Here is a 26552-nt window from a genome sequence, read left to right on the forward strand (position 1 = left end):
CTGCACGTAGTGCTTAATACTTGAGTTATTATCTTATTTTGTATTTATTTATTTATTTTTATTTTTTTGCCTTGTTAGAGGAAAAGATTGATGCTTCGGTTCAGAAGCCTGACGTCGTACTTTTCCTTCATTCATCATTTCGTTTCTATTTTTTGTTTTCAACTTTTATTTTCTTTTCCTCGGAGTACTTCACCACGAATCTTGTCTAATTCACTCCCACGACTTTACGCTCAATAATTTCTTCACGGAGGGGGAGACCGTCTAGACTTTGATTAACCCTTTGAATACCTTGAACACCTATTTCATCAGGTTTTTAATCCGCTTACTACAGAGAGATCGAAGAAGGAGAATATAACCCTCGGCTGTAGTTATTAATTTGGCAAATTAGTTTCTCCCCTTGCGATACAGATGATCGATAATCCTTACCCAACTATTTATTGCCCCATAAAACGAGAGGGTAAGAACAGTTTATTCCACCCTCGTTCAACGTTACGGACATCGCTGCGCCGACAGTCGTTAATTTAAAAACCAACCGGGCAAAACAGCCGAACGTCGTTCATAAATCGCCAATTAAAATCAACCCTGAATACCACGTCACGCCGTATAACGTATTTTGTACAACATTTCCAGCTTAGTAATCCTGGATAATTATAACATACGTCCACGTGTTACAGCTGATCGATAATTTCAAGGCAAAGTTGGCGAATAAAAATATTTAAAAAAAAAAAAAATAAAAAGTAAACCGAACACAATTATACCGATTGAAATTGAATGCGTTCCTCAATCTCAAAGGGATATGCCATACACTTTCGAATCAGTATCACCCATCGAGTTTCGAGATAATACAAAGTATCAAGAATCTCGTGGTAGATTGGTTCCGGTGAGTCGGATAGGGTGTCAATTTCGTTCTTCCGCCGGGAGATTTCCGCTCTCGACGAGTGCGTGCGTGGGTACAAATCATAGACTGGAATTTAATATCAACGTTGAGTAGCAGGAGAAGCATGTAACATATACAACGTAGGAGAAGTAGTGAATTGAAGCGTGTACGCATCCAGCGTCTTACGATGCACGAGCGTAGAAACGGATACAATAAAGCGACTATGGGGCGCAGTTTAATCACAGCTCGGGGGGTGAAATTCCCTAGGTATATAGGTATTTATGGGAGGGATTAATCCAACCCGATACTATCGCGTTTCTCACATTCTCATGCCAGGGACGTCTCCTTGCGTCACTTCGGGATTAATATCGCCTCGGAGGAAAATCAAAGGTAATAAATCGGCGTAAAGATGGAAAACAGGCGTGGCGGCGATCGACGTGTGATTTCGGGGCGATCGAGGGCCCTGCATAATGCAGATCGGCGATCCGCGCGTGTAACGTATTCATGGCAAACAGGCCAAGGCGGTGGTCCAAATTTATAAGGCCGCATTGAACCCCGGCGGTTTGGTTGGTTCCCGGCTTTCCGGGGTTTCGGGTGCCTATGAACTTCCCCGCTAGACGATATCCCCGCGGCTATTTTATTCATGGAGGTAAAGCCCGCGGCGCGTCCATAGATCATGGGAAACAAGCCCTCGCAAAGTCGTCTCTGTCATACGCAGGTTATACGACTGGATATTGCTCGCTTAACGCGCATTGTTAATGTAATTATTCGACTAATCCCAGGTAAGATCGCGCCGATATTGCCCTGCGATAAATAAAGCGCAAGTCATCGCCGTGCGGTGATCGGGTAGGGGTAAAAATATATAATTACCGATTGATCGAACGACCAGAATATCGCATTTTCATAGAAGCGAAAATCTCGTTTGTAGAATTTAAAAATTTTGAAAGTTCAAGTACAGATAATCGAAAACATAGTAGGTCGAAGAACAGAAAGACGAGGTATAGAAAGGTCAAAACATCGAACAGCAAAATCGAGAATGTGTATAAAATTCTGTATTATCGAGATGAATTCTATCGATTCTACAGTTTGGCATTTCTTTCTATTCGTTTACTTCTCCATACTCGGAGTTTCGTCATTTTTAAATTCTGTGAGTCAAGTTTTGCCCTTTTTAAAGATCCGACATTGTCGGCCCTGGGATTTTCCGATCTTTCTATACTTTCACCACCGCTCCAGTGATCGAGCTTACCGAGCGTTGCGCAAACCCTCCAAAGCCCGCTGTAGGTCACCTTGCTGTCCGGTTCGACGCTCGCGTTGCTCGACGTCGATTTCGGTAGTCTTTCTTCGGTGAGCAGCCACTCGCCGGTCGTTATTGCCACCGTTATAACGATCAGCGATAGCAGGGCTGAAATCCCTGATGTAATTCCTAAGCCTCCGCCGTTCCCACCGGACCCTCCGCAGCAGCAGGCGCAGCAGCAAGACATCACGACCTCTCCTCCGTTTGGGGCATCCCCAATTACCAGGGGATGACTGTCTCTTTTTCCCTTTATGCCCTCCTCCCAGTCTCCCTTTCCCCCCTTATGGATCTTCTCTTCCTCCTTTCCACACTGATTCTCTCCGCTCCGAACTGATTGAAACACCAGTTTCACCCAGCGATTATTTCCACGATTTTTTATCTCACTCCCCGGCGCGAAAATTAGACCGCGTTGATTGATAATCACGATTTTACCGAAATTAACCCCCGCGTCACGTCATTTCGTAATTAACATCGGAGTGATTAAACTCACCGCCACAACCTAACGCGCTGCGATGGTTGTTGCATGAATTTTTTAAACGAATTTAACGAAGCTTTGTTTCAACCGAACGGATTTATTCGTACGCGAGCGGAATATTCGACAAGTGTTAGCCGACCATGAACGAGAATCGAAACTTGCCGCGGAGAGTGGTCGAGATTTTTTATTTCGTTTACGTCCCACCCCTTTCACAACCCACCTTTTTCCAATCAAGTTTTACCCCTGTCATAAATTCAACGTAAATTTTAGATGTAATCGAGGAATTGGATTATATTCGGCTAATTTTACCGCATCCTTATTCAAAATCCAATCGCTAATTCGAACGAATATATTATAATTACCGTTGCTACACTCAATAATTAAAACCGCCGTATGAATTATGCAAAGTTTAAACAGACACAACAATGTAATCTGCATTTATGTTAATTATTGTCAGCTTCCTCGTTTAAAGTACTGTGGCTACAGCCTGGAACGAAAGTGGAGGTGCGCTTTAAAATTGTACAACTTTTATTCCCAGGATGAAGATGTAAAATTTTTTTAACGTTACACGTCAGACTCCGTAAATGCCGAGATGCAAGTTTCTCTCGCGAATTTTTCTGCGCTCGACTTATCACGTGTAAAAATATACACAAACGTACATATTTTTTCCATGTAAATTAAAAATAAAAGGAAACCTCACTGCTTTGCAAAAAGATTACTTACAACTATTAGAAATATTTACCCGCGGGGAATATCGCGCCACTTTTTCGTCGAATTTTTTACGCCTTTAACAGCTGTCGATGCACCGTTCAACCTTCTTGATAATGGTAGAAAAAAAGAGAAGGCGAAAAAATAACAGTCCGGAAAAGAAACTGTAACACCACTGTCAGCTATTCATCTATGATGAGAAGTATTTTAATTCCTTGAAATATATTCTCGTTCTGTGATTCCTGAAGTTTTTTTTTTTTTTTTGCCCTGGTTTAGAAGTCTCGAGGCGTTATATCGGCAAGAAGAAGTTATTCAGTTTCGATTAAGCTTCGCTGCAAAGCTTGCATAAAGTTTTTACGACCCCATTCCCTGGGTCTGGATGCCCGGTCCGTGCCAGTTCTATTTATTGTCCACCGTCGGAACGGCACTTTGCAATTGATAGTTTCTCTCCCACTATGACTGCAGATCGACGACAGAATCCGCTCACCGATTCCGCACGGCTCTTCGAAAGCTGAAACACGAGAAAAGTGATTTTCTTCAGTTTGAAATACACCTGAAAATCATGGGAAATTATTGTACTGTATATTTCAGGAAAAAAATAGGAAGCAAAAAAACAGTAAAAAACAATTTTGGCAAGCTAGCGTAAGCCGAAGAGAAATCTCGATTCAACGCGAGTTTCAAACCCGCGTGCTGCTTCATGGGAATTAAAATATCCACCGATAATCAAAGGTTCATTTTCGCATTTCACCTTCGGATTATTTGGAAATACGCGGAATTCTCGGAGCTCCGAAGAAACGCGATAAGACGCTTAGTATTTATCGAAGCGTCATATTTTCGTCGAACTTTGACGCTGTGCCCACTTTCTTATTTTTTTTTTTTTTTTTTTTTTTCATATCCGAAATTTCTTCTCGTTCTTGTTTACTTGTCAAAAACTACCGAATTATCAACAGTTCTGAATTTCTGCTCAGGAAAAACCCTTTACTTCTGCTTAATTCACGCGCTAATGTATCCGGAAAAGTGGATATTAAACTTATTACGATTTAGAGTAAAAGCAGCCGCTTTTATTGCTTCTACATTTCATCTCGCATACAAAAAAGCAGTTAATCCCTTCGTATTCATTTACATTTCTTTTCGACAATGCTGCAGATTGTGTTATCAATAATGATTTTTGCCCTGGTAAACTGATACTTGTCTAAAACTGATAGATGGAGAACGTTTTTGTCTTTCATCAGCACACAATAAATATTTTCTAATAATAAAAAATCCAAAAACGGATCGTTCTGCGTTATTATCGGTGTTAATATCTCATCGGTGGTAAAAATATATTCTGGGGAATCTACCAGGTCTTCCACTCCGCTATCAGTTTAGGGTTCGCGGCTCGTCATTGTTTCACCCTGAGAGAAAAGAAAGGTCTTCTCGACCAAGGCGAACCGTTCAACAGGTGATTAAAATATTAACGTCGCCTTGATTCCTTCTGCAGGTACAAGAACGAGGCGTAAGACCCGTGGATAGTCGGTTCAAGGGGTGGTTGACCCTTTGCGAGGTAGGAAATACGCCTTTTTTCATTCCGATTTCATTTCCGGACAACACAGAAGAGTCGAATTATTTCACATTTAGACGACAAAATCCAACGACGCATTTCTTTTTGGACAGACCGAATAAAACCTGACGCCGAAATTGGAATGACGAAAAAATGTAATCGTGAGTCACATCACGTCTGTCCTTTTTAACCCTTCACGAAATTTACTTTCAACGACGGGGTAAAAATTTATTCGTATTTATTGAAAATGCGTGTTTAAACAGTGGAGGGTACGTTAATATGTACACGACAAATATGACTGGCACTCAGTGAAAAGAAGGAATATTTGAAGTATGGCATCGACTGCTACAGTGGAGTCACACTCATTTGTGTCGAAGAAATACTCAAACGCACGAATTCATGGACTTTCAATTATAAAACTTATGCCAAATTATTAAAGACCGATTTCCGTTTCCTCGTGAAATTTTTGGTGATCCGTATCGGAGATCGCAGCAATTACATCGGGTGTATATTAGGACATGTGCATTAGAATGTTACAAAGTAAATACAAAAAAAGAAACAAAATTTTCATGGAAACAGGTTCAAAGGTTTGACGTATAAAAATACGTCTGTTCAAATTTCGACTCTTAATATTAACATTAAGAGATTGCTCATCGCACTTTTCTATTCTCCACAAGAATAACGTTGGAAAATGATTTATCCTTCTTCTGATTTCTACAACTAGCTAACAATGTATCGTGCAGGAAATTAAGAAACATATTTTTGTAGGAAAGCGAACAAAAAACTCTACGAAAAAGGTCTCGCATCGTTTTCTGATAAATTCACTCGTTAAAAAGTTAATCGAGATCAAAAGTTATTTGACGACCTTGAATAACTTTTGAAAGAGTAGATTTAGAATAAAATGATAAAAGACCTTTTTCGTAGAGCGTTAAATTCTCTGCAAAAATATGTCGGTAAATTTCCTCTACGACGCATAGTTAGCTAATTATTAAAATCCGAAGGAGTAAAAACAATTTTTTCCATGTTATTAAAATGAATTATTTTTTAAACACTCTAATCTACATCATAGCAGAAGCCTAAAACGGTCCGACAAGTGACAAATTGTGAGAAATGTTGATGGGTAGGAAGTATGACGGAATAGTTGCCGGATAATTGCGTTCGGCTGCCCGAAGCCGTTTGATTACGTTTCACGAGTCACCTCTTGCGAAAATTTTCTATGCCAAACTAGGAAAAGTGGATCTACTCGTTTTCCACGCCATTTGGAAGACTTTATTAGCTTGGCGTAGAAAATTTTCGGCAAGGATACGCTAGAAAAATGGCGGAGAAAGGCGAGGGCCAAAGTAATCAGACAGTATAAATTTTCCGAAGTTTCTATTAGCGCGATTTGCACCGAGACTGCAGCGTATACCGAACCTGTGAAGAAGAGAATTGTTCCCCCGACTTTTCATCCAGTATAACCACCTTACCACCCTTCTCACCCTTGGCCTCCCACCCTCCTCTCAACCAAGCCACTCTTATCCCCAGGGATTATCGGGACTTGAGCTTTGACCCGGGTTCAACTTTTCCCGCCGCTAACTTTGAGCTGAAAAAAAAAAGTAAATAAAAAAATAAAGTAGGAAAATGCCGAGAGATAAAACTGTGAGGGGAAAAAGCTCGGCTCCGAGTCGCAGTGCAGTTATGATGTTATGTATCAGATTATGCCTAGACTGTGAAAAAAGATTGATCAAGTATTGTAGGTATAATCTAATATTTATCCGTCCATAGATCTTCGGTTTTAATATCTACCTACTATATTTACCCTCCATCATTTCATTTCGACCGGCTTCTCTTTTCTCTGAATTCACCGAAACGCGAACTGAGTTCGTAATTTTTTTCCTTAATGTGACTTTTCTTTTTCCTCATCTTTTGCGTAATACGCTCAGTCCCGCGCCGCATTCCAATGAGCCCTCTGCGGCTGGTTAACTGCCTAATGGCCCCAGTTAAACAAACTTTCTTTTCAACAGCAATGATACAAAAATTCACCGCAGTCAGCTTACCCGCTTATTCTAGCTATAAATATACGTCTACACAAGTCGTGAGAGGATGAAAAACTGGGATTGCTCGTCTATAATTATCGTTCGAACTCTTGCGTAATCGATTCATCAAGTTTGAATTATACTGGAGAAAAATTTTAGAATTGAATTTAATCGTCAAAAGGACAATTTTACCCCAATTCCGTTTTCACAGATGCTACGGTACGAGTGCAAAGACGGTAGGTACTTAACTGCAATGCTTTCTCCATTCCAACCTTTCGATTCAATGAGTCTTCAATTCACGCGCTTCAATTCACGCGATTTTCACAAATCGCGAATTTGTGGGAATACAAATCGAATACATTAATTTAGAACAAGCGTAAAAAGATAAAGTTTCGAATTACATTTAGAAGGTTGTATGAGTATCTTGCAAACGATGTTCGGCGATCCATATTTCACCTTCCTCCGTTGCGTAATCAAAACTCTCGTCTGACGAATACACCTACTCAGAATACGCGTAAACGAAACGTATAAATTTTCTATTCTGCTTATCACAGCGCGGTGAGCGCGATGAATGACGAAACTTCCTTCTCTTTTTCACCCCGGGTGTCATCGTGAATTTTACTCCGCCTCTTTCACCCGACGCGTTTCTCCCTCCTCCCATACTCGAGTGGAGAAAAGAAATCGGGAGTGAGGGAGATAAATAAAACAAAGAATAAAACTGACGTACAAGGAAACCTGACGTATAATATCGCTGTTGAATTTCTTCCTCCTTTCCGTTTTTTCTTTCGCTCAGTTTTTGCTTCTCTACTTTTTGTTCCCCGGACAAAATACGGTCGCGAGTTTCCTCTCATTGCCAAAATGGTGAAAAAAAGGACGCTTTGGAAACGATGAATATTTTTTCACTGCCTGCGGCAAGAGTTTGAGAAGATATTTTCTCAAAGGCTACTCCGCGGCTTTCTCCGGATTTGGCTATGGCTACGTGTCTCCATTGATCAACGCGCGTTAATACCTCCTGACGAGCTGTGATCAAATGTATCACTGGGGCTTACGATTAGTCTCGTTTAAAACGAGACTAATCCCTTAAGTTCCTTTATCGCATCTTACTCACGTTGGAACAATTTAGATCCTAACCAATTTCAATGCGCGGTTCACCGCAGGATTTGTATTCGAAAATCAATACGCTGCAACTGGCTATGCGTTACCTTTTGCTGATAGCGATACTTCGAATTCATTGGTTCATACGTCTTTCTTTTTTTCTAGACTCCAAAATCCTTTTCACTGTTTAGCGCAACTGTAATTAGTCAGACTTGGGTTTACATCATCTTAGATTGTTTAGTTAGATACAATATCGGAAGTATAAGTCGTCGACCCTGGACGTATTATTTCAGTTAACTTGAAATTGGTTCGATAGTATTCGAGAATGAGTTTAAAAAAAACTGATCTCCAGTTTATTAACCAGCTGATATAAAGTCCAATATTGAAGCAGGGAGATTACAATTAACTCTCTTCTATATTTGACTCTCAGCTTTAAGTCTCATTTCTGCATGGTTCTTACGTACGGTGTGAGTCAAGATGATATTTTATTAATAATCTGAGAAAATGCCTTGCAACATGCAGTGGTCGAAGTGACTTTCTATCCATTGTAGAAACTGGCAGAAACGCAAGTCCAGCCCGCGTTTCAAACTGCATAGATTTATTTAAATTGGGCTAATGAAACGGATCGCAGGAAAAAGTGATATTTTACGAACTTCATCACCCGGATGAATTTTGAGCCTGACGAAAGATTCGGTAACAGCATTGAGAGCGATACCCGACCACGGAAAAAAATTTCAACTTGGTCTAAAGGGACGAAAAACCGAAGAAGTGGATCATCGGATGAAGCGAAGGAGGAAAAGACCGGGCGAAAAATGGAAGTCTGTTAATACCCGGTGACACCGACGGGTCTTCGCCAACCAGGGTGAGGGATTCCATTTGAATTAGCAGCGGGTTTGCCGGGCTTAAGGAAAGAGAGTGGATACGGTCAGATGGTGAGTTAAGCTGAACGAGAAGCTCGGAGTGATTAAAATTGAGCTCATAATGGCGGGTCGAGAATCCGGGAGGGAAAAAAAAGGGGCGAAAGCCGAGAGGAAACCAATTCCAGCAGAAATATTGCACACGAGAATCAGGCTTGTTCACATCGCCTTTTTAATGTGTTTCTTATAAATTCCTTTCACATGCCCCGGAGCTTAACTCCGTACTTGTACATACCTGTTTCTCGAATCAACATCTCCCGCGAAATTTTCGACTCAACTTTGTTCAACTTGGACTTTACGTGTTTACAGAATACGGGAAGGGATAATAATTAATCACTTCCATGCAGTATCGCGCACGTTGTGGCGTTTATCTTTTAGTGTAAATGATGCAGAACTCCGCCGACGTGACTTTCAGTGACGGATCCATGTTTTTGATCCAGTGACTTTTGAAAATCTTCAACGATACAAAATTATACAAACGAAATCGAATCCCTGGAGTATTTTACTTCTACGCAAATAATTTGTGGACCTGAGGAAATATAAGGACTATGATTAAGGGAAGGGTAGTAATTCGGCTAACGAAGTAAAGAGCACCGTGCCTGTTTGTATAATATATCTAGAATCCAAGGAACGAATATAAGACTGCTGAGACCAGCTCGTTATTTGAACCTAATTGCAATCAATTCCGTCATCATTAACGGCCTGGAGCTTGTATTAATTTGAACCGCATCCCTTGTTCTTGAGGAGAAATAAAAACGGAGATCTGAAGTTTAATTGGTTTCATTTCGCGCGAGTATCGAACGGTGTAACTTTTACAGCTTGGAGGTAAGTCTCGAAAAATTGCAATCTTACTTGCTGGCTAAGCTTTCGGCGAAAATTTATTGCCGCGGGTTTGTATTTTCGAGAACCCTGATACCGGTCATGAAATTTTTTCCTCCTTCTTTCTTTCGAGTGGGTTAAAATACGCTCGAGAGACGCCACAATAATCGTACCGGTTTCGCACTTTTCATGCCACAATATCACACCGTGATATATTGGACAAGGTAATATCACGCTGAAAAGCTCGAAGCTAAATCCTACAGGGCTTCTTAGAAGGATACGTGGCTGCGCTCGGTGGATTCGCGCCTTCTTTGAGCTGGCTGATCGAAAATACACGGGTCGCAAGCCCAACGCTGTTATGAACTTGCAGCCGACGTGACTTTTCAAGCGAGGTAGAAAATTATGAGGAGTGTTTGAAATTAGAAATTTGAAAAGTTCCGAAGGCACCAAAATCCGAATTCTTTGATGGTGAAACTTAAAGTAAAGAAATCAAACTCTGACAAGACGTCAAAGTTTCGAATAATCTGAAGCTCGACGCTCAAGGTTCCGAAAGTGCAAAGTTTCGAAAGGGCGTAATTCTGAAGGGGCAAAATACCAAAAGAGCGTAACTCCGACTAGTCAGAGTGTGGAAAGTGCGAAAATGAGAAAATTCAAAAATTTGAAACATCGAAATTTTAGAATGAGCGAAGATGTTCAGTTCTATAGGTTTCTGGCTTGGTGAAATTTCACCACTTTGATCTGTCTTTGTTTTGGATTTTCGATATTTTTACGTTCGGAATCCTGGTCATTCTGATTTTTGGGTTTCCTAATTTTTTACACCCACTCATTCAGTGAACTACGCTGCGTGAGTGTATTTGAATTTTCCATTCCAACCATTCGAAACTTTGTTGTTTCTTCAAAGTTTGATTTCTTCCCTTCAAGTTTCGCCACAAAACAATTCAGAATTAGGCGCTTTCGAAACTTTACAAATTTGGAACTTCAGCCCCACCCCAAAATTGTTACAAAATGTAGTTATCACTATTCCAGGTATCGGGAATATCCGAAGAGTCCGGATCTACCGGATCCAACGCTTCAATTTTGGTTATCTAATTTCCTAAACTTATGGTGTGAACGCAATTTATTTGCAAATTTTGAACAAATTGCTCTCGATACACCAACTATCCGGATACTCACTCTACTCGGTTGTTCGAATTACCCGGAAACTCGATCCATTCGGATATCCAAATTTCCGGAATGCTCGGAAGCTACCGCATGGTGAGTACAAGTGGACGTTGGGTTCAATGTTTCAGGGCTTCGGGAATTCTTTCTTACTTGATTCTTCCTTCTTTCTACCGGTTGAGAAACGGGGAGATTTGTCCACTCGTTACGTATGCACCTCGTATATTAAACTCTGTCGTGATTTGAATCCAAACCTGATATTCCGATTTCCCCTGGAAAGTCGAATCCTTCGAATCGAAACTTTTTCCCCGAATTACATTATCTCAGATCCAACTTCTGAGGGGAATCGAAGTTTTCGACTCGATTACCGACCAGCGCAGGTCAGGTTAAGTTTATCGCCCCTGTCAATCGATTCCCCTGCAGCTAATTAGCATGGGAAACATTCGGTGTGATTATATCTTCCAGTTTATTTTCAACCCTTCAGTTTTACGGCCTCGGTTTCCCGTAATATTGTGCCGCATTTTCACGACAAATTTTCAACCGGATACAGCTCCGTGAAATGCTCGTAAAAATATGTATGAGCTATTCGTACATTTCCGTATCGCGTATAACAGAAGCTTGCGCGAACTTGCATCGGTTCAACCTTCGAACATTTTAATACCGGCATGTCGGAGCGGAGAACTGATGCAGTTCAAGAGCCGTGTAACGCCGACACAGAGGCGCTACAAGAGAGGCGAATGATCGCTCTATCTCTCGTCCCATTTTCCCGAGGGGAAAAATCTCCAAGTTTCTTCTTAGCGAAGCACTCAGCTGCTGCTTACACAGACATGTATGTACGCATATCGTATGTGCGTCTTGTGGGGATTCGGCAGTTTGATCGGGTTGAGCCGGGTCTCATCTCCGCGTTATTTATCAGATTTTATTTGCTTCGTACGTACGTTTTACGACCGATCCAAGCGTATTTGCAATATGCTGGCGACTAGCGATTCGTCTCACGAAACATTCCTATGGATAAACACACTTAACCCTCCCTTTTTGTCGATGCGGGAGAAAATTCTAGTTACAGTTAGATGTTGTAAGGTCCTTCGGTTTTCCCATTTTTTTTTACAACCGACGAAAAATAACGTTCTTTCAGGTAGAAATTGAAAATCAGTTGTACAGCTGTAACCATAAAATCTAGTAAGTATTGGATTCTTCTTTTTAATTGCGGTCATACGCATCTCATAACGTTTTCTCAAAACTATCGCGATGTTTTGAACAGATATGATATTTTGCTAACTCGAGAATGTGGCTTAACTAAAGTAGTAAAGTAACTAAAGTAGTTACACTAAATAGTTACTAATTTCACGATATTTTCTTGTAATTTCAACTATACCCAAATTGTACCGTTATTGTAAAGAAACTCAATTAAGTAGAATTCTCCATAGTAACTGTAACAAATGGAATTTCGCTGAATGCTTTTCTTCGATTCCCGGCGATCCTCGCTAACCCTTCAGAATGCATTCGAACCACTTCTCTCTCTCCCTCTCTTTGTCTCCGTCCGTCTCTCTCAGGAAAGCGCCCCTCAAGCTGTCAGCGTAATTATTATGCGTAATTATACTTGGGAAATTCGTGCTGTTTCTTCTCTTCTCTTTCGTTATTTCTTCCGCCTTTCTTCACCCCTCTCGTCGACCCTCACCTCCGGAAAACAGGGCCGGTTGTTCATCGGCATCCGTCGCATGGAACGCTCGACAATCCGGTCAGATTCCGTTTTGCCGTTGCACTAGACCGGCTATCGATGGATATTTTCGATATTTCTTGAAGGATATTTCTACCGTTTGGTATTCCGTCAACGATCCGAGGGGAGGAGGAGGAGCTCGATCCCGAGGGAGGACTCCTCGCTGAGCTGGGGAAAGTCGACGAGGGCCGATTGACGTGTCCCATTCCTGCTCGTCCGTTATTTTATTTTATTTTATTTTATTTTTCCTTCCACCCCTCTGTTTCTTCCTGCTTCCCATTTTTTCTTCCTCGCTACAACCCTTCGGGTCGGGTGGACGTGGATATTTTCTCTTAACACGGACGCTTGCAGGCGAACACACGCCCATTTCCGGCTTACGTATTCCGCATCGGTATTATCCATGTACCGACGCGTTTCTCTAACCAACGGTATACGCTTTACATACGGTACGTGTTTACATGTGTTTCGCACGTATGTGTGATGCAGGGGATCGGAACCGATATCCATCGATCGGAATCACCGCTTCGATCCTTCTTCTCGGTTAAAATTCGAACATAGATACCGTAATCATTACCATTATTAGTTTTTCGTATGTACAATTATACATATAATTTTTCAAATTTATCCTCAGCTTTATTCACACCGATTTTCTGTCCTGAATTTTTCTTCGAACAAATACAAAATTACTCATCCTTCTGAAAGATAAGAATGCTGCCAGGTTTCGGAGGGGTTTGAAATTTTTCACGAAGATTGGAGTCTCATCGGTCGGGAAATAAATCAAAAAATAGCGGAATAAGATAAAGCACGATCTTGGCGAACAAACGTTGTTCGAAGAAGAGTAAAAATGTGCGACAAAAATTTTTGGCAAGTCACATTACGTGTTGTATAATTGTTTTATTTGTTGAACATAATATGATGTGTGTTAAATTCAGTGGATAAAAAGAAAGAAAGAGAAAAGACAGTCTACTCTACATTCCGACAATGATTTGTCTTTGGGAAAAATATCAGAAGTTAATTTCATTACTCGTATCTCAGACCACAAAATCAATCGAATTGCAGAATTGTCAGCATCGATTTTGTTCACTACGTTAGATACTTTCAGAGTATTTCTCTGATTCTTAGTAGATAACTGACACCAAACGATCTAGTTTTAGGTCGAGAAATATTCTTCCCCCGTTGTTTTAAATCGCGTAATTACATCTCGCGTAGGTACAACGCTTGTTATGCAGCTCGGTGCTTATTATTACAGTAGGAAGCGAAGCGAAGCTGCAAGCAGACGCGATTGCATCAGATACAGGTGGTTGCGCACCCGCCTTCTTTACGGTTAGTGTAGGTGCTGCAAACTAGGGTAGTACTTCATCGAAATTACTGCAACGTCGAGTCACGTACTGCAACTGCCGGATGAATAGCAACCGTGCACACGTGTAAACGTGTGGGTGAAGCATGTCTGAAAACCGAATTAGTCGCCTTACACGTAACAAGTTGTATTATAGTTACGACGAAGTTTTTACCTGATGGCACGTGAAACGGGAGAAAATAGTGGACAGCAATTTTACCCTTGGATTAATTTAATCACTCTACTACGTGCACTGTGTTTCTGACTGAAAAATTGTTGGATAAACCTCGGCTCGTTGGCGAATTACTCGGGAGAACTTAAATACCTGGATCGCGTTTGCGTTACCTGCAGCTTACGAACATTCGCTGAACGCGCCTCGTTGCACGGAGTTAATTTCTTCAATTGCAAAATCTATGACTGATAATATATCGCGTGATTTATTTACACAACCGTCTCTTGGCGTAATGGCCTATATTCCCGGTATCGCGGGGCTGATATTCGACGAATGATAAAGCCAATAGTTTTATTGCCCGATCATATCCACGCTCCATTTGGCAACCAACTATACAAGGATCAGAAGCCATAAAGAAAAGGTCTTGCGTTTCGGGGATTCGATAAACAGTCGGAATCGCTTTCTCGCTAATGCCGATCGCATATCCGTCCGGATTCGCGATCATTCGACTCTCTGCGCATGGCCGATTATGGCTTGCGCGCAAATTTCAATCGTGTTATCCTTACACGATAAGAAAAAAAGCAATCTCCAATTTATCCCCTCAGCGAACCTAGATAGTGCAATTAAGCTTGAAGGCGCTGATTCCGATTCCAAATTGAGACGTCGGTTCGAGTCGAAGTCACCGTCCATGCATGCACTGCTCGCGAATCGTGTACGTAGAGCAAGTCCTGCGTGAAATTGGGGATCCTCAGCGCGGCTCGGCAAACATTCCACTGACTCTGAGGGACGCCGTCTCGGTTGACTCTCGGTTGGCAATTGTAAATACGGGCATAACCGAGTCTGTGACACGAATAAGACCGGAGCCGTAAATCAGCGGATGGTTGTCCTCATTACGAATCGAGCTTTTGCACCCTGCAGCCAAACCCGGGAGCGAATAAAGCTCTGCGGCGTACAGCGCTCGGGCTCTTACCGTTTGCCCAACCTAGTGTGGCAGTCGAGACGTGTCGCTCCGCGTCTTGTCGACGATGAGACTCGCGGCTAGAGCTTTCGAAGCCGGCAACAGCTCGACGGGCTTAAAAAATTGCTCCGCTGATTCCGGGGCGAAAATACCGGCTCGCAGTCGCCTCGGCGGTGAGATTAGAAGGCGTGTGCTGCGATTTAGCAAATGATAATATTTACCCGTCAACCGAGCGACAGAGAGGGAGAAAGAGAAAGGGCCGGGAGAAAGGGATTCGTTGACACCGTGACGGGGGTGAATTTGTCGAGCTACAAACAATGGACCGGGCGCGAAGAGGAAGAGAGAGCAGGGTGGAAAAAGGGATGGAGGAAAGTAGCGAGAGCCGTCGCGACGGGGGTTGGGAATAATAAAGGAGAGCCGAAGGAGGGGAAATGAAAAAAATAAAGGGAAGAAAGTTCCGTTTTCCAACTTGACAAAGCTCGCTCGTAAACGGAAACTCTATAATCCGGGAAAATAATTTCTTTTAATCTTAATAAACGGAAGTTTTTGCAGGTAAATACAAGCGCGACGGAAGAAGGATGAACAGTCGCGGATTTGACGCGTCTGCATTTTTATGGTCAGGGTTGCGCTACTCGCACAAATATGTTTCATGTAAAGATATATAGGGAAAGGGCGGGAAGGGAGGAGGGGGGCGTAACGTGGATGAATCAGCGGCTGGAAAAAAGCAACGCACTTGAACCGAACCTCGAACCGAGGAACTCGAAACTTCCCCAACTTTCGGCTCCCTTGCCCTGCACGCGAGTTTCTGCAAAATTGATAATTCTCGAACTTTTCCTTTCGCGCTCCTCGAAAGATCCCGAGTGTGGTCATAATTTATTTTTTCCCGCGGCTCGCTTTATTAAATCACAAATTAAGGAAAATCTCCGGTCTATAAAATATCGACGTTCGATTTTCCAACATTTCGAGATTTGTTCTGTAATTTCTTGTTTTTTACGTCGACGACCGTTTGTTGGAAGCGTGGCTGATATAAGGCATGGTTGAATCTTACGATGACGACGAATTGAAACATTGTCCTTTGGAAAACGGTCGAATCTGGGAGCTCACGTTGAGAATATTAAATTTACGCATAAGGTGCGCACGGATCGCGGAAGCACGAAGGCAAAAAAGGCTTAAGGTAGGAAAAATAAAATGAATAATTCAGGGTAACGGTTGAAGTCTGTCTGCATCGTGCTTATACAGCCGGGTTTGCTGTCGCGCGAAATGGCTCGACCATGAATTGCAAAATATTGCTGTTTATATTCAGAAATTCAGAATGGTCCTTTATACGCCGCATCCGAGAACGCGAAACAGAAAAGTATTGCCCGAGAGTTGAAAGAGTGGCGGGGACAGATATAAACCCTTGGCGCAGGCTCCCGTGGCGGCATTTGGCATTTTAATAAATTGAAATTCAACAGGAAATCACGTAGCAGCGCAAAAGCAGCTTTTCCGCCTCGCGAATCAAGTCGAAAGAGGAAGGAAAAAAGAAGCATGCCACGCAAAGAATAGAACCCAAAGAGCGAGCAAACAAGCAGGTTTAAAAGAGAAATCGCGAAAAACCAACACGGTGAGGATCTTTCTGAAATCTTTTCGGAATCGGCTTATTAAAAGCCAAGTCTGAAAGCCAAGCTCGTTTCCTGCAAGCTCCTGCTTTGATTGATTATAACATCAAAAACTACATTTTACATAATTAATTTATCGGCAGTACATATAGCGTTGACTATTAGGGTCATTTTTTAGAGAAAAAACAATTGATTATTATAAGGTTAAAAGTACACCGGTTTTCCAATTAAGCTTCACAAGACGCGTTGTTCTTTTCCGAAAAGACGCCATTTTCCCTTGGAAGTCGGGATTTCCAAAGTATCATCTATTTACCACCTTTGATGAGGATTGAAAAAAATACATTCACATTTTGTGCTCAAGTCATTGGCCACATAGATTTAATTAACTAACTTATTATGTAAGATGTTGTTTTTGATGTTGTCAAGTAGTAAACAAATTGAGTATGAATTTTCCCAAAACCTCTAGATCTATATCTAACAGTGCGAGAAAAAGAAAACTGATATTTAAATTCTATACAAGGGACTATTTATATATTGGCTAACGCTAAAACAGGGGTAAAACATTCGGAGAAACGTTATCAAATGTTATCCTACAGTAGTAGGCATTCCAGGTAAGCGTTAGCCAACATAAGTGCTTCGAAGTGCGTGCTCAAAGCCAACACGGCGCCTGCTTGAGAATAATAAAAAAAATTCTTTCAAAGGAGGTGCTAATAATGCATGAATTGCTCAATAATAATATCTTAGCAAATATAATTTTTATTGCATGTATTCGTGAAGAAATTCAATATATAATGTATTTAGTACTCAATGAATAATGACTTCCCGTTTTACCGAACGTGTCATCAATCTGTCTTATTATTAATGTGACTTGTTATTTATAACGTGTACTATTATTTCTGCCGTTAACAGGTAATGCATCGAGACGCCAAACAAACTTTACACAACGCGTTAGCTAGCGTTAAAAAAAAAATGCAGGCAGAGCAAGCAAATCGTTACTGATCGTAATCACGAGGGTTGGGATGCAAAAATTTGCAAAAGATGCGTTAGCTAACGCTCCAACGGCCCCCAAGCATAACCAGTGACCGCAACACCTTGCTCTCCGGAATTTTCCTTCGAAATTCGCGTTGCGAATTATTGTACGGCAAATTCGAAAGCCGGTGCTCAGAGAAGGAGCGCAAAGCCATCGATTCCCGGTTAGCTCGTGGCTATTTTGGTGAGAGGCGTCCTGTAAAAGGCGAAAGATGTATGACCCCGCGACAAAAGTGGATTCGGTTAACCGGGCGAAAGCAGCAGCTAAGGTGAAAGGGCTGGGCGACGAACCGGGCGTCGTGGAAACGAGGTCTGAAGGGTTCTGGGTGGCTGGGTCGTGTCAGACGGGCCCTTCGGCGTGCCCGCGCTGTGACCAAGGGTTGATTCAAATGAACGTAACAAGGATGGATGGCCAAACTACCTCTAATTACGGTATAAGTTAACCCCCGTATCGCCCTGCAGAGACGCGCGCCATTCCAAAGCGCTAGTTAACCAAGTTCTCTGCCCCTTCGCCCTTCTCTCCGCGGCCTCCAGCCGCACCAATGTTCGCGCTCAAGCTCGAATCTACGCCTTTGTATACCTATCCCGTCGATGAGAAATCGCCGTCTACATTCGCAAGCTCAACGCCGTTGCCTAGGCCATTTTTCACGAAAGCACAGTTAGAAAAGTAGAGACGAAGAATTAAAAATTGTACGATTAGGTATAGCGACGTGTAGTTCGGGTCAATTGGAAATTTATTTACAAGGATCGAATTTTAAATTAGACATTTTTTGTAGAATTTGATCAGCGTCATTGATGTACAGATTATATTCGAGGTGATATTGAAACGAAGAACGAACGACGAGATGAAAGCTAAACAATTTTTCGTAATCAGTGATATTTTATCGACAATATTGTTACGTCCTCGATATTCTCTGCCCTTAGATATCGCATATATTCTAAATTGTTTTATATATATATATTTTTTTTCTTGATATCATGCAATTTTGTTTCGAGAGTGAATGCAGAAAAAAAAAACACGTCGCGAAGAAGCATCAACAATTGTCGCGCGTACATTTATCGGGATTTCCGAGATCGGAAAAATATATAAAGAAACCCATAGACAAGTCGAGGAGCCACTTCTTCAGGGGGAATTCAAGGAAGGGGGAATTTATCGGATCCATTTATTTGGGAGCAAAATAGCTGAACGAGTCGTGGCTAGGTGACGTCATCGCCGTTAACTTACAGCGCGAAGCACGCGGTCTTCCCGCAGAATCTCGTAGCTTCTGCAGCTATAAATCTCTGCGAGCGATTTGAGGCTGCCCGGCGCGTTGATCGCGCAAAATGATTAGAAAAGCATCGGAAATCACTCAGCTCTGTTGGCTGGATAAATAAGGCTGGACTGGAATCGGTGGCAGGCTTTAGAAAAGAGCTTCTCGGGGTGAGGGGAGAAAAGTTTTTTCCACATACAACACGGCGGGAAACAACGGCTGCGATTCAACGGCTCGGACGATCTAGCTTATTGTAGTCTGTAAGCTGGTGAAATTCCACCTCCCCCCCCCCCCCCCCCCCCCCCGAACTTCAGGCAAGTCGTAAAGTTCTAATTGACGAGTTGCGAGGGGATTTATAAGAGACGTTTTAGGGCTTGGTGAAAGCCGTCGTTAAACCTTGACTGTCGCAACCTCGCCGTTCCGCCACCTTGCAGCCACCCTCCGGGCTTTGAGCTGCATTCCCAACCGACTGATCGTTATTTGCCTTAACCCGGGACTTAAGACCCCTCGTTAATGTTACTCTGCACGAGCGACGAAAGGAAACAACGCGTCGTTCGATAATCCCTTCCGCGATCCGAGCGCATTAGCCAAAACCATTCTCCTCCGGTTTTCGCGTCAAAATCGGGCCGTGAGATCCGTCACACCTTTTCCGGATGCAGAAGAGGCTCGTCTCTCGAAACGGTTCGCGTTACGCGCAGATGGGCTTGAAAGTTTCCTTTTAAAATTTGCGAAAATGATGGAAGGCGCGGCGGGCGATCGTTTTATAAAGATCGCAACGTGCGCGGGTTTGAGAACAATGAAAATACGCGAAAATGGAAAAACAAACGGTTCGCCCTTCGGCGCGAACGAATCTCAACCGAGGGCCGCGTAATGACGATGATCGGGATGCTTGCGAGTATTCCGAGCTTGAGTAACGATTTCCAAAGTCAATTTTTTACCCTCTCAGATGATTCGTTGAGTGTGAAAAATGTTTTTCATCCTTTTGTTTCTCCGTATTGTAGATTATACGCAGCTGCTGCACACCTCTTACACCGAGGCTTTCATCTGCTCTCAATTTTGTCTCAGGCTTGTCGAAAAAAAATCTCAGGTTTGTCGAAAAATCGAACAAATTATAACCAAACATTTCTCGCCGCACGGAAGTGAAGAAAACTTTTCCAGCCAGCGTTCTTTTTTACCGGGAGCGTTATTACTCACGCAATGGCTGAACAACTGCGGGAATTTCTCGCCAATTGTAAACGATGAAGGCATAATAATAACGAGGTGCTCCGGATTCGCCTCCCTGTCGGGAAATACGTCGGTCGAACAAAAAGGAATAAAGAAAGTATTCATTCCGACCTGTTTCCGAGTTTCAACAATATTCGGTGAATGATTTCATCGTCTCCGGTAGATCAGCGAACGCAAGAAACGATGTCATAATCGTCAGCTTCCGCGTTCCACGAGTGCAAAATGTAAGTTCCAGTTCCTAAGAGTTGCTCCGATTTCGATTCGAACTAGAATTAGCGAAACGTAGACCAAGATGCGTGATTAGGGATGATCTTTCCCGCATTTCTATCTCCCAAGTGCTCTGTGAAAGTGGACGCGATGAATTGCGAGAAATCCATTACCAAGATTGCATCAAAAAGCAGTTCCGTAGATATTGTCGAAGGCGATTGGTGATCGCCGGTCTGCCCGTCGCCTTCGGCACTTACCCTGACAAAGGGACGACCCTCCGCCACCCTCTTCGCCCGAATGTCCTCGGAAACCGCTACTTTGAGTGCATAATATGTGTAATGTACTCGTATTTCGTACGGAGATATGGACAACACTACTGCCTGACACAGGGGCGTGAATGCGAATGTTACTCATCCTACTTTTTACTCTCGCTTTTTTCTTTTCTCAATTAGAATAAATTAGATGAATTATGACGGCAAGCGAATGGAGCCGATCTTTAAAGCTCTATTGTAACGAATATATGATTGCTTATAGCAAAATGAAACCAATAACTGCATACTTGTCTAATTAGTTGGTCTAATAGGCGTTGAAAGAGTTAACGGCAGGATCTAAAGTAAAAGAATATATCGGATGAATTTTTTTGAAGACTGTCAAAAAGATATGTTTTATTAAAACAATGGGAGAAGGAAAGATGGGTGATGGAGGTTGCACCCTTGGGCCCATTATCTGGTATTCTACTTATTCTAACTTATTCTATTTATTTACAAATATTTTCCCGAGCAGATAACCGTTCTGGGTTTTTTTTTTAACCCATGCGCCCGGAAGAACCGAGTTTGCCGAGCCTATGAATGATTTCGACTCGCGGTCCGAATTTTTAATGGTAATCACTTGATCACTTTCATTTTCGCTAATTTTTCCAGCCGTGTTCAACTTAACAGCGTTTCTGTCAACTCCGTGTGCGACAATTCCAGACGTGGACCTGTCGAAAACATGCCAGATTGTAAATCGAATATACAAGAAAATAAAATCTGAGTATCAGGTTTATGAGTAGGCGCATGATTTCTGTAAAGGACTATTTGGTGATGAAATTGGACGCGGTAATTGCCGATGAAAAAAGCGAAGTATTGCACCAAAAACTTGCTTTTGTAGAAGTAAATAATTCACTAAGTAGAAAAAAAAAAATAATAATAAAAAAAGTGGACAGTGAAGAATGAAAAGGTTGAAAATAAAGATTTTCTTTGCAATAAAAGGAAACTAATATCACTATTCTAATGTATAAAGATCAGTAGTTTACAGTACTTCGGTAAGCATTGTCCACAACCAGTGGAATGGTCAATTGATAAAGAATTTGTAAAAATATTCTAATTTGCTAATTAGATGTGCCGGAAGAAAAAAATTTTTTTTTTTAGGTTGCAAATATGAACGTGTTGCGGAATTCGGTTTGATTTTACTTGAGATTGGTTAATTGAATTAATTATTGTAAGTATCGCAAATTTTCGCGTAGAACTCCATCAGCGTTATTTGGTATAAATGACCTTTTCAACGTTTAGCAGCATTTGTATGATTTTTTTAAATAACCGAACGGTTACGTTTACGTGTAATGCGGTGAAAATAGTCTGTTTCTTACTTGTCATCATCCCGTTTGATGGCCGTAAACTCAGGTTCGTTTTGGGTAGATTCCAAGATCGGCCGCTTCGAAATTTGTACGACCGGTGGAACGTCTGGCTGGAGTTGCAACTGAATTTCACCTCTATTTTCCTCGTACCAATTTGGTACTATCGGCGGGAAGCCAAGTGCCGAGCCGATGAAACAGGCTTGACCAAGAAGAATCAACGTTACTGGCGACGTCATTTTGACCTCGTAAGAAATGCACGCAAAAATTGTAGTGAGAACGAAATGCGGAGCGTACGAGTATTTATACTCGAAAAAATATTGATGTTGACATCGAAATCCGTCAACGGGTCAAACTGTCACTCGATTACGATAATGCGTGATTATATTTGGCTGTGGCAAAAATCGTCCGATAAAACCGTTTGGGTAAACAGATAATGACTAAATATAGATTCAATTATAAAAATTTTCTTCAATTTTAACAACATTGTGCAAGTTTTCAAAGAAATCTTTAAGCTTTCCAAGTAAAGTGTAAAAAAAACATACCGAATACTTAAAATTTATCTCACCGTTTAACGTATCACTCCAGTGATCCCGAAAACTTGCAGCAAGTGTTTTAGTCACTGAATCGTTCCACTTTATTACTTAATCTACGCTTTATTGTTAGTCATTTCAAGATTGACTTCAATTCCTCTGATTCACGATTTGGTGTGATTTCGACTTTCATACCAGTGAATTGATTTAGAGTACAGGGACCTACTCTTTTTTCCGAGGTTTTGGCTTCAGATCCAGACAACTTAATCAAATCGAATAGTAGGTGAAAATTTGTCTATGTAAATTCCTATAAAGAATACTGAAATATAGCATTTATGATCAAGTCAACTGTTGAGCAAACTGTAAATGATTTTCAACAACTGTAATTTTCTGGTTTTTATCAGAGAAGTATACATTAATTTCTCAGGAAAATTCAAACTTTCATTACAACTGCAAAAGATTTTAGGTAGGATATTGATTTTCACTAAAATTGCCAAGCAGTGCATACTCAATTTACGATAGTTGAATTTTGTCTGAAGATGACGAATGATTTCCATAGAAATTTTATCAAAAATCCTGAATTTTCGTAAAACTGTATCGTTTCTCTGAAAAATTACACATCAACCAAGGAACTTGGTGCTCGAGAAGAATTTCATTGGGTATATTCGATTGCTGCCTGAAACGCTCTCGTTCGTCACGCACACGTGGAATAATAACAAGGTAACGGATATCCGGTCAAAGAACAGCGACTTGGCTCGAAAGCAGCCTAACTCGAGTCAACCTAGGCCAACCTGAGCCGGATTGTACGATGTTCGAGTTTGAAAGTGGAGAGAAGGTGGATCCGAGGCGGTAAATCCCCAGGAGTGGAGGCCCTCGGCTCAACGTGACTAAAGTCGACTCGAGATCGCGTGGGGAAAGTCTCGCGAGTTATCCGTGTCTTACGGATGCTTAGATACGGCGGTGTAGATACAGCATGATCAATTCTGTGGAAAAGTCTCGGCCCGGAGGGTGAGCAATATGCACACCCGATCACCCATACGAAGACGCCTTGGTACAGATGTGTATGTATAAGATGCCTCCGGCGCTTGCCGAACTCATAAAAAGCTCTTGACTTTTATGCCGAGCGGGCGACGAGGATGCTCCGAGTCTGACGAAAGATGTATAAGATATTGGCGAGAAAAAGTGCGATAAGAAAGGGGGGTGCATACAAAGGAGATCAAACATTTGGACGGGAAACGAATACGAGGTGCAGGAAAAGCGCCTCGCTTATATACATATACACCTTTGTGTGTGTAAGAGGGAAATGAAAGGGGGAAAGGTAGAAACAGGCGAGAAAAGAAATGAATGGAAAGGCGGAAAGGGAGGGGAGAAAGGACCCCAGTCGTCACGGGGACACGGGAAAGAAAGAGATATATTGTTTTTCAAATGGGTTTATATTTGGAACAGATTGGGGTGAATCTTCGCTCCTCGTCGAAATCGCGCCGCTTTAATTACCTCGAGTCAATATTAGGCGAGGAGATTGTACTTTTACTTATTTATTTATGTTCTTTCTTCTTCTTTCAAGTATTCTCGCCTGCTGATCGTCAACCGCGATTCATCCGCGTGTCAGTCCTCACGGGGTGAAGCAATGTTATTGTGTATTTTCTTTTCTTTTTTCATTACCGATATTCAGTATCGTTTCGGAAGAGATTTTCGACCTATCTGCACGACTCGTCGGTGGAAAATCGATGTGTTTCTCAGGTTTCCGAAAGGAGAACAACGCCCCTTTGTCACTTTGTCATTTGCCTTTTAACTCCAATTAGTATCATTGTTCCTAGTCGCATTGTTTACCGTCTTTACATAATAAGCTTCGGGATACCTTGAGGCAATTATTTATACCCCGATAAACTCCGCGGATTTCAATATCAAATTTTTATTCAGGAATGTTATTGGCTTGTTCTGGTTACTAATAAGATTGCACGGTTTCGGCGCGAAAAATCGTTCCTCCACGTCTTAGAATTAGAGACGGTGACAAAACGAGATTTATCCGCACGACCAACGGGCTGCCAAAATTATGCTTTTTATAAAGTTGGTTCGCCGTTCGTCCGACGAAAGCAGCTAAGATATTATTTTCAACACACGAATAACTACGTGAAAGTAGTTGCTACGAATCGATTCGGTGACAAACAGTCTTTTGGCTGTAAAAGTTGCAAATGAATGTCGAAGCTGGCTCAAAGCTTTTTTTGCAAAAAATTTTACGGATTTGGGAAACGCTAGAATTGACTGTCACATATATCTACTATACCGTATATCCTATGTGCATACTTTTTTTCAGAGTAAAAGTAATTTCAGGATAAAAAATCGTCATCGCCTGCAGGGAATTGCGTATGAGGAAATTGCAGCGATGAAAGGGATTTCCGTCAATTGAAATTGAAAATATCCAGAAATATTTCGACAAACAGAATAAGTGTGTATAAAATCATAAAATTCTTTCAGAAATCTCGGGATAGTTAATTTACGGTGAAATCCACAACGTTATGTCAAAAGGAAGACTATGAATTCATTTTTCCAGTACCAGAATTGATCGGCAAGTGATAGAAATCTAAGACAGAAGATAAGCAAACCTGTAAAACCAATTGCAAGGAAATCTCGGCCCCACGAGGAGAAAATTTAATCAAACTCACGGTAATGAGACTAGAAAAAAAAGGGAGTCAAGAAGCCAAAACAAAGGGTTAAATTAGCGTGATTTTTGCGGGATATAAGATTACCGCTAAGGAGATTGCGGCGCGAGGTAGAAAATATTTCCCTCTTTCAAATCACGTCCATGAATATTCCTAGAAAACAAGTTTTCCCTCGGGCGAAGCTTGCAGAGCAAGAAGTGGTCACCCGCAACATACTCGCGGTGATTCCTGGTTCGTTAGAGCCACTCAACGAGCCTCTCTACGTCGACACGGAATCGTGATATCAGATACACGTTATACCCGTCCGACCACAGCTTGTGGATTGTTGTTAGAGAACTTGGCCCTCGATTTTACGCCGCATCTCCATCGCTTCGCACCCCTAGAAGTCTATAACGATCACCCGTAAATTTCCCTCCGTTGTCTCTGTCCCGCGATAATTTCGCGATCCTCTTGAAGTTCCTCAGTGAACATGCTTGACGCGAATTATTGCAAAATATGTCGTCGTAAAAGGAACTGGCTGCAACTTTATCGCAAATCGCGTCATCGTCCCGACAAAAAGTGAGCCAAATTAGATTTGCGCGGGGTTGTTTTGGGTAAGGGGGTGAAATATGAGCGCGGAAGATCAAGATACGCAAGATTGCCGAGGTTGTAATCGACGTTGTCGATTCCGTTCTCTCTCTCTTCACCCTCAACTGCAGCAACGCCAGGGTCCAGACATGGCTGCTACTGTTTTTGGCTCATTTCTACCCCGCGGGATCAATACGGAGTTATTGAGATCACGCGAGCGCCGAGAAACGATGATGAAAAATGTACGTCTGTCTACGTGGATCTTAATGGCTCTGCGGTTATTGAGTTCATGCGATGGAATGGAAGTCACGAGCGAAATTGTATTTAATGTCAAGCTCGCTCGACTTCGCTTAAGTCAAAAAATCTGTGATCAAAGTTGAGGAAATGTTGTCGTTTTGAAGTTGGAAAGCTCCAGTTTTGCTTCCGTTTAACTATTCAATACACTTCTAGAGTCGTAATCGTTCAGGATAATTGTTATCTGACTTTCGTTACACTGCCAAGAGCTTTATAGCCAACTTCTATAATAATTTGATTCCTTCGAACTGCCGATTGCGAAACGTTAAATTCGATCTTTGTACCTAATCGGGTGGAGGCTGAATCGACGACCCTAACGATGCGGTCTCTCGCCTGTATTGTTGTTTCCAATTGATTGTTACCAGCTACCCGACATCTTGTGATAATACCGATAATTTCAGGCGACCCTTCAATATAAGCGTGAAAAGCTCCGAGTCAAGCCATAGCTTTTTTCAAGGGCCCTTCTTTCGAGGGTAATTTTACCGTAATTTCGGTAG

The 26552-nt window shown here is 41.9% G+C and overlaps 2 protein-coding genes across 5 annotated transcripts in view; both read right to left on the reverse strand.

Annotated features, from left to right (window-relative positions):
- Positions 1–26552, reverse strand: part of LOC107225549 (voltage-dependent calcium channel gamma-5 subunit) — a 77772-nt gene that overhangs the window by 38544 nt on the left and 12676 nt on the right. For all 4 annotated transcript variants that reach the window (XM_046730880.1, XM_046730881.1, XM_046730882.1 and 1 more), the window contains one exon: positions 2124–3865. In XM_046730880.1, the coding sequence (XP_046586836.1) occupies positions 2124–2358 (235 nt within the window). In that variant the 5' untranslated portion in view covers positions 2359–3865. The remainder of the gene's footprint in view (positions 1–2123; positions 3866–26552) is intronic.
- Positions 21115–22264, reverse strand: LOC107218864. Its single transcript, XM_015656897.2, has 2 exons — positions 22017–22264; positions 21115–21368 (listed from the first exon to the last, which is right to left on the reverse strand). Exons 1-2 carry the CDS (start codon positions 22238–22240, stop codon positions 21143–21145), a joined length of 450 nt encoding a protein of 149 aa, XP_015512383.2. The 5' UTR covers positions 22241–22264; the 3' UTR covers positions 21115–21142.

The sequence above is a fragment of the Neodiprion lecontei genome, chromosome 2 (assembly GCF_021901455.1).
Source record: "Neodiprion lecontei isolate iyNeoLeco1 chromosome 2, iyNeoLeco1.1, whole genome shotgun sequence".
Lineage (NCBI taxonomy): Eukaryota > Metazoa > Arthropoda > Insecta > Hymenoptera > Diprionidae > Neodiprion > Neodiprion lecontei.

Bases quoted from the DNA above. Each gene is read 5' to 3' on its own strand.
- LOC107218864 (XM_015656897.2), bottom strand. From the start codon at position 22,240: ATGACGTCGCCAGTAACGTTGATTCTTCTTGGTCAAGCCTGTTTCATC. The intron at 21,369-22,016 runs GTAAGAAACAGA...TGTTTTCGACAG, and splicing joins ATCAAACGGGATGATGACAA to GTCCACGTCTGGAATTGTCG.